General features: G+C 34.5%; 1 protein-coding gene across 3 annotated transcripts; it reads left to right on the top strand.

Moving 5' to 3' along the window:
• Nucleotides 1-5,227: 5,227 nt before the first annotated feature.
• LOC131054717 (uncharacterized) lies at nucleotides 5,228-8,618 on the top strand. Of its 3 annotated transcripts, none has more exons than XM_057989290.2 (3): nucleotides 5,228-5,343; nucleotides 5,565-5,739; nucleotides 7,709-8,618. In XM_057989290.2, the coding sequence occupies exons 2-3, from the start codon at nucleotides 5,638-5,640 to the stop codon at nucleotides 8,213-8,215; spliced, it is 609 nt and encodes a 202-aa protein (XP_057845273.2). In that variant the 5' UTR covers nucleotides 5,228-5,343; nucleotides 5,565-5,637; the 3' UTR covers nucleotides 8,216-8,618. The 3 variants fall into 3 exon arrangements, with proteins under 3 accessions (XP_057845273.2, XP_057845271.2, XP_057845270.2); XM_057989288.2 differs by having other exon boundaries at nucleotides 5,342-5,468; XM_057989287.2 differs by lacking the exon at nucleotides 5,228-5,343 and having other exon boundaries at nucleotides 5,482-5,739.
• The last annotated feature ends 475 nt before the right edge of the window (nucleotides 8,619-9,093 follow it).

The following is a 9,093-nucleotide window of genomic DNA, read 5'->3' as shown; positions in this document are numbered from 1 at the left end:
TGAATTCAAAGTACTCCTCCATCTCATTTATCCAATCAATTAGCTCCAAATTTAGACTCCCGACATAACTAGGCATCTCAATTTTCAGCCTCTTTCCAATCCCAGCGATCACCTTCATCATCTTGATCTAGTCCGAATCTTCCTCCTGGATTTCCTCATCTCGCTCTTGCACCCTTGGTGCCTCATCATCACTCTCCAATTTTAGTCTTGGGTTTATGCTCTTCCTTTGGTCTTCCTCTACAAGATCCAATTGGTTCTTCATGGCCTCATCATGGCCTCATCATGTCCATCATTTCCACCACTATTTTGGTGACACTGGGCATTATTGGCATCATTCTTGGAAGCATCTTTCCTTTCAAACTAGGTGTGAATGCCTCAATTCAATGATTTGGTTCAAAGTTGTAACTACCTCAATTTATCAATCAATTGACAAGACACACAACCTACCTCTAATCAGTGATCTACCCACACCAAGGATCTTCTCGAAATCCCACCTCCTCAAGTTCGAATCTTTTTCCAATACCACTTGACACAATCAAGCTTAGCGGGTTTTAAAATGGACTATACAACCTTGCAGCCCAAACATGTACAAAAAACCACAACAAAGAATTGAATGTGAATAATAATGGAAACTTTTATTGATGAAAACACAATGATTACATGCTCATAGGCCCTCACATAATCCTTATATTCAATCCATTGGCTCCATGTGGAGACAAACAAGTCGTCGTGGTCTTATTACAAAGAAAATAAAAAATAGTCTTATGGATGAATTTATCCATATCTATTGCTCCCTAACTACTCCCTAGCTATTGTTGATGTTCTCCTATGCATCTTCGTGTATTTAAATATCCAATCCCATCAATGGAAGTGATCTACATCGGCCCCTTGGTCCCATACTTGGTGTAACTTGTGCACAAGATCCAGATTCTTGAAGAGGACCTAAATCCAAGTGCAAATAGGTGCGGACCTATTTGAGTGTTGTTTGGCCCCATATCCACCACCCAGATAAGTTTCATCGCTCTACAAGGCTCGAAAAGGGTTTGCATGCTTCTAGAATTGGGTTCAGCCTGAGATCTTCTAGGACACTCCTATGTCATAACAAAAACTTGTCATAGTCCTAACATAGCATCCTATGACACTAGTCCCCTAAAAAATAGGAACTCCATGTTGGAATCAAGGAACACTGAGAGGGGGGATGAATCAGTATTCTGCAATTTTTAACTCTATTAACTTGTTCTTTCAACCACTTAATACAAATGGACAAAAGAAAGATACAGAAACACAAAGAAATCAGCAACAACACCATAACACTAATATTTTATAAGTGGAAAGCCAGTTAAGGGAAAAACCACGATGGGGATGAGACCCACAATATAAATATACTCTACAGAAGTTAAAAAATATTACATTGGGAATGCACTTGCATTTAGGCACATTGCCTAGAGCTCACTACTCAAAATATCAAGTGCTACAACCCTAGGAAGACTCGCTATCTTACAATATCTTTTACAAAAGATAATTGGAATGTATGAACTAAAAAACATCTACAAATGCCAAAGTACAGTTTCTGTTAAGCACAAAACACTTAATATCACACTACTTTGCTATACTGCTCTGTTCCACTATTTTGTAATATTCCGGAGCATAAATCCTTCACTTGTGCACATGAAACTATGCACAATCGATCACAAAACACTTTTCACCCATCCGCCAATATAAAAAATGATCATATCCATCGGTCTTATTATCCGCAACATGAAATTAGGTCTTCTACATGTCGGCTTCAAGAACACTATACAAATAATGAAACGTGCATACATGGTCGGCTCCATCCAAACTCCAATGCATATGTAGACCAAAAAGAATTGTCCACACGCTTCCCAAAGGTCAGCTAAACATCCTCAATGAAAAAAAAAATCACCAAAATTACTCTATCAATTCCACACAACGATCAACTATCCAAGTTGGTCATACCGCACCATTCAACCCAAAAACCTGTACACCGAATCTTATAACTCACACAACAATTATCACCGGAGGCTAAGATTCTGGAATAAGGTACTCTAGACATCTAACTATCTTTCTCTAGCTCAGCAACACAAAATATTCAACCAAAATAAAATTCCAACCAAAATACTACATTTTGTCAGATGCTCTGATTTAACTCACCAGACAGCCAAATCTTTAAAGTTACTTCCGGTATAGGAAAATCAATCACTACAGATCAGATATCTGACTTTGATTGCTATCAATGACAACATTAGATGACATGTGCAGTGTCTCTTGCCAACAATCCAAAAGTGGGTTCCAACTTCCTAGAAAGTAGGAATCCATGTTATACACTCACCTCCAATGTAGGATGCCACCTCACCAAAGATGACGTGACATTAGGAAGCTAGAAATTTAGGATATATCAATATAGCAACAATTAATTGAATAATTCAACATGTTAGGGCTCTAAGGTTGAGACACCTTGATCTCAACAAATACTCTTAATACATCTATAATGATAGTGAGTTCACTTGTGGGACATGACACCCTCTACACTATGGATCATGGTCTCATCCTAAACAAAAATGATAACAATTTTGGCATAGGTGGAGGTAGGAGCATTAGAAATCAATGATCTTTCTACTTAGTCATCTACTAAACCACAAGGATAGGACATATGTATGCTATGTTGTATAAGAGTGTCCATGAAACTAGAAATTGCATGGAGATTTTGCACCTCCATAGCCTCTTTGATGATTGATGGCACTATCGCATGATATATAGTTTGTTGGGTTAATGGTTTTCATTGAAGGTTTGGTATTTGATGATCTCCTAGTCTATTTTTGATAGAACCTTCACCTCTATCTTGAAATTCATTGGTATCAAAATAACTAAGAATTTTATGGAGGAAAAACTCAATAATTTTGTTTGAAAATTATCTAGTGATATCTCATGGTTTTTACATAAAGAATAGTCAAATAGCATCCCACTAGGGCTTCACTTAGTGAACCTGGGTTATATCACATGTGTTCAGAGAATACTAAAGAATCCCACTATTTTCAAAAAATATTTCCCTAGAATTCTTTTTATCCACCCCCTCCCAATACACATCTTGAATTAAAAGCCCCCTTATTTTTGCCAAATATTGCGTCTTTTCATAGCCTGAATTAAAAGCCCCCTTATTTTTGCCAAATATTGCATCTTTTCATAGCCTGAATTAAAAACCCCCCTATTTTCACCGATAAGCAATATATTGTACCCTCATTTTTGGGATACTAAACCCCCCAATATGAATGCACGTGATATGATATTGTCCAGCCAATGACACACCCATGTAGCATCCACCACTTATCCCAAAAAAAATTAGATCAAGATGATTGCATCAATGATTTGAAAATCTCTTCAAAGTCACTAAAAGGAGTGCATTGGCTTTAAGACTAGTAAAAAGATAATAAAAATTTGGGTTTTTGATATATATTTTTACTTCACTTCTTGTATGATAACTTTGTCACATAAAATTGGCGACATGAATCTCCAAGTTATTTATTTATTAGTTTGGTTAATCACCAAGTCAACTTGAGCTTTATGTGATGAGTTATGTAATACACGGTGTCAGTTCCTATTGTTGCCTTCAATGATGAAATTAGTTTTGTAAGTTGATTTTTATTTTGTTCCAAATGGCTTAATAATTTCTCTTACCTTTCCTTGGTTATTTCAATAGTGTAGGAGGAGATGAGGTGATGTGGGGATCTCTTCTAAGATTTGTGCATCTATATTACCTAGTTAGGGTTAGTATTTAGAGGAGCTAGTATAAAAAATGACATATACGAAATGTATCCCAAAATAGTCAAATTTATAAATATAAATTTTGATTTAATTAAAAAACATAAAAATTTGTCTTATCTCTCCTTCAACATGGCATTACTAAAAATATTGGAATAGGGTTGAATTTTACAAAACATGTGCTCATGTTTTTCTTATAAAACAAGCCTTCCTTTTTTTCTAGTCAAAAATATGTGTGGGTAGTAGAGTTTTTTTTTCTTTTTCTCCTTTTTATTTTAGCAAAATACTATCACATTGCATTTTATGGTTTATAAACCATGATCACATTTTGTAGCCCATAAAACACAATCAAATTTTGTAAATCATGATAATCACATTTTGTAGATCATAGAGCATGATTGTGTTATGGCTTGGTATTTGCCAAGCTATAATACGATGGTGGTATTTGTAGTTTTTAATAACATAGCACATTATAGCCAAAATCACTCATTTTGTTGCTCGTTTGTCTCCTATTTTGGTGCACATACTCATAGTGGATCATCTCCATGTGCATGGTACATCTATAAATTTACGCCATATCCTAGGAGCATGATTTGCACATGAAATAAGTTAAGGTTTACCTCACACCATAAAGTAAACCCTATTATGCTTCTTAGCAAACACAAATTCAAAATGTAGGTGTGAGAATGAAGGTAATAATTCTACCAAACCAAAAACAATAAAAGAAACAATTACACAATTAGGGCAAGATCACACAACATTTTTACATGAAGAACCAAGCCATGTGGCATGACAAAATTTGCATCATTAAAACTTGAACCCAAATCAAGTCCCTCATATCATCTAACTACTATTCCATCGCTAAATTTTAGATTTTTATTGTCTCACAACATATCAAATCAATAACAAAAAATAAGTTAATATTATATGTAAAATAACCAAACACCTCTTATCGTTTCCGATGTTTCACTATTAGCTTTTATTAATTGAGATGTAATTTTTACATTATTCATCATTTAATTAAATTTAAATCAGAATTTAAAGTGATTGTATATCTTAAAAATTAAGATCTAACAATCTATTTCTCACACAATTTTATACATAATACTTCTTAGCATAAATTTTTATATATGATTATATTTTTATTCAAGGTACAAGAGGTGATGTTGCTACTACACCTGTGATTTAACACAGATTACAAAAGACCCTTAAAAAAAATTCAAAATATCTCCTTCCTAACCCATGCTAAATAGAATGCTGGTAGACGCTTCCTGCTACTACTAATTATAAGCTCTTTACAAATTATAGGAGGGATCAAGTGGACTAATAAGCTATGACTTGTACTACTGTGAGTGATAGAAAATTTGTAGCTGAGTTGCAGGGAAAGGTGAATGATGTGCCCCACCAGTCCCATTCACACCTTGCATGTTTCGCATGGGAGGTATTACTATTAGCCCCCTGTAGCAGATAACAATCCTTTTCCTCAACCATATTATTTTGCTAAAGACCAGTACGTACATCATGCTTTCAATACTTTGCTCTACAGCTAATGGATCCCATGTGCAGGTAAGTGCTCCGTATTCTTCTTGATAGATTTTTATTAAGTTATTTATGTCATATTTTGACATTATCAAAAAGGTAATCAGATGCCATGGCTCACAAATGACTGGGTCATATCACTGACAGAGGAAGTGGGTCATAACAAGCACTTTCATGTCTAGTTTTTTCCTTTGCCTTTCTTTCATGATCATTGATAAGTTACCTTTATTTTGTTCTTATTCCTGCAGAGAATCTTTTTAGGCGGATTATGAACAGCTTTTATCAAACCGATCTCTGCATCTCTGATTCTTGGTCTGCACAATGGCAATGACACCTGTGGCATGGAAGCTGGTCTTGTTTGAATTCATGGTATTTCTTCTTCTGAATTTTGTTCCACTGCAACCCATCGCTGCTACCCAAAAGGTTGTGTTAATTTCTATGCTCTCTGCTTTTATTATGACTTTTTTGGGTTCCATTAGACATTACTATACTTTTTATCCTTCAAGACCACTTTATTAAATTTTGGGTAATGAAATGAGGCGAGCATCAATCTTTAGGCTAAAATAGTTTCTACGTGTTTATATAGAGAAGTTAGTTGCTCACTAGTCTTTTGAGCTTTGAAGTAACTATGGCTTCTGAAATTTACTGTTTACGAGACTGTAGGTTCTATGATACTTAATTGTAAGACTTTTGAGAGAAATTATTTGTAAGGATTTACTGAACTGTCTCTCCGAAGACTATTTGTAATGAAGAAGACTAACAACCCCTCATCATATAAGGCCTGTACATCTTTATATTAGAGCACATTTTCTCTGTTTGCAAGTTAAGGATTCCCACTTTCTATCAACATTATGCTCATCCTAGCCAGACTGTGTAGCATCAGTCCTTTCTCCATATGTTTCTGTTGTCTATATATTTTTTGCTTGAATTATTTCTGATTGCAGCCCGCTCTGGGGATTTTCTATCATCTCAATCTGTCTTCTAACAACCTGCAATCCTTCTCCATTCAAGCGTTCTTTCTGACACCAACCCCTGTTTATTCGTATTACTATATTTAATATGTATTTTATTCATTAGATAAAAAAAATTTCTTTTTGTTATTTAAACAATCATTATGTTAAATTTTTCATGGATCAGTTAAAAGTCAAACTTAGGAGCTTTCATTTGTTGTGGAACTTTTCCTACTAATCTTTTTGGTGACCAGTTCATTTGAACTAGGTGACCAGTTCATCTTCAGTTCAGGAGTGACTGAGTTTCTAACATAAATATTCTTCTTTAAGTCACACCATAGGTGCTCAAGGATCCTAACTTGACCTGGCTCAGCTGATCTGGATTTCGATTATCATGTTAAACTTTTCATGGATCATATGAGAGTTGAATCTACGACTTCCTATTTTGCAGCTATAGTGCTCTATTATTGAATTACGAACCTTCTTGATGATCAGTCCATCTTCTAGGAAAGAGCACCAGTAGCCATTATAGCTAACTTTGTGCACAATAAGATACTAAATGGTACATCAGATTTCGAGCTTTTTATTTGTCTTTATATGTGACTTAACTGCTTATAGCTATTGTTCTGGCTTCTGGGTAGTAAAGACAAATGCTGTGGAATCCGACATGCATGCAGGTCCTAAAGTGGCCATTTCAAAGTGCCATCTGAAACATATTCTCTATTGTCCAACCGAAAAATCTATACAATTGATTCAATACTTATGCAAATGCTCCAATAACCATGCACTTTTGGTATCAATAAAGTTGCACAATTGATCTAATTACTAACATTTTTTTCAGAAAATGGGCTGTTATTGACCCACTAGATATTTTTTAATAAGCTTTTAACAAAATCCATCCAATGAACATAAATTGAAACATGAACAATAACTGATATTCTTCCTTTATCCAATTGTAATTCATTTCTAACACATTAACATTCTAGAATCACTATGACTTACTTTCTGTGGCTTGAGCCTATCAGTGCTTAAACAAATCATACATTATACAATTTTGACTGTGGTTGAAATTAGTTTGTAAATGGGCCAAATGCTTGTACATGTAAGTTCACAATTTAGACAGAATGTAATTTGGCCTTGAAAGCATAATTGATGAGGCTCTGGTCCTAAGGAGGGCTTAACTAAGTTTCTCATGATTTTTAGATTTTTTAAAAAGGATAGTTTTATTTTAAAAATACTGCTTTTCAAGAAACAGGAATATAATATAAACTGAGAAAAAATCTCAACAAAAAATTATAGTAATTATATACAAATCAATGTGCCCTGGTAGAGATTTTAACATAAGAAAACTAAATTCCTTCAGCATTTGATTACTGATTGTTGATTTAAATTTTCGCATGTTAAATTATAGTTACTAATGCTATTCCTGTAAGGGTATACAGGAAATGTGCTCATATACATTGGAAGTGAGAACGAAGCGGAAATTGCCATTTTTAGATGATCCAGGGACGAAAGATCCAGTGCATGTGAAGCTTCAGGACAGAAATGGAGGAGACGTAACAAAAAAGCATCTCAATGAGAAAAACCCAGAAAAATTCTTTAATCCTGGCAAAACTGATAGTTTCAATTTTGATGGTCCCTGTCTAAAGGGTAATGTCTGTCTCCTCAATTTTATGGTCGATGGCGAAAATGGTTGGAAACCTCGGAATGCAACAGTCAGCGGTAAAAATCTGAGCGTACCCTACACTTTCTACTTTGGCAGCACTCTTCCTGCTAAAGCTTGGCACGGCCCCAATTTGTGCAGCATTAATGAACAAGTGGCATCTACTATGGCAGAAGAGTACAAGTATGATGATGAAGAAGACGATGAAGTAGACGATGAAGCAGAGAAGAAGAACAAGCGTCGCTGCTTAAAATCTAAACAACCGGGAAAAGGGGGCGGTTGCTAAAGGGATGTGGCTATACTCCATACAAAATAGTTTCTTTCTTGTTTTCGTCTGTTCTTCTGTCACAAAATAGTTCTTCTGTTGTTTTGGTCTCCATCATTATATCATTATGTTCCCCATCAGTATATGGCATGATGGTAAAGACATGTCTTATTATGTCGTTTTGTATGGAGATTAGCTATTGCGTGCTAAAGTGTATAAAAAACCAATGTTTTAATTACTTTTTGCTATGCTTAGTAGGTCAGCTAAGTAAGTTTTCTATGTTATCAAACTCGACAACAATTAAAATGTATGATTAAATCTCCAACCACTTTTTACTATGCTTAGTAGGGCAGCTAAGTAAGTTTTCTATGTTATCAAACTCGTCAACAATTAAAATGTATGATTCAATCTCCAACCATACATATATTGGTGTATCTATTTAATTTAAGTTTATATATTTGTGTATTCATTGTTTGTCTATTAATACACATTCTCGTATCTTTATAATTCATTTTGTTCGTATGTACACATTTTGATACATTATCTTAAATAACACATTAGTTATGTCCACTCATGTACTAATCTTCATATATTCATTATGTACCTTACTTTGATATTTTACATGTCCTAGAAGTCATTTCATAGACATAGGATTGTTCCTGCATTTATGGATCTCACCCTTAAAGTTCCAAAATTCAAATTGAAATTGAGCCAACTCTTGGCCATTGCGCTAGCCATCATCAGCGAACTAAACATGTGCTGCAATGAATTATTGTTGTCTATTTATTTAAAGGCATGCAATTGCATTCATTTATCACTATCAAATATGAAAAAAATATTGTTTGCATATTGTCTTAGGGACACTTACATTAATGCACTGAAATGAATTCATATATATA

The sequence above is a fragment of the Cryptomeria japonica genome, chromosome 5 (genome assembly GCF_030272615.1).
Source record: "Cryptomeria japonica chromosome 5, Sugi_1.0, whole genome shotgun sequence".
NCBI classification, from domain to species: Eukaryota; Viridiplantae; Streptophyta; class Pinopsida; order Cupressales; family Cupressaceae; genus Cryptomeria; species Cryptomeria japonica.
Note: the sequence above shows the minus strand (reverse complement) of the source record. Positions and strands in the feature narration are given on the sequence as shown.

Coding starts and splice junctions, on each gene's coding strand:
- LOC131054717 (XM_057989290.2), top strand. CDS start 5,638: ATGGCAATGACACCTGTGGCATGGAAGCTGGTCTTGTTTGAATTCATG. Junction 5,740..7,708: donor CCATCGCTGCTACCCAAAAG/GTTGTGTTAATT, acceptor AAGGGTATACAG/GAAATGTGCTCATATACATT.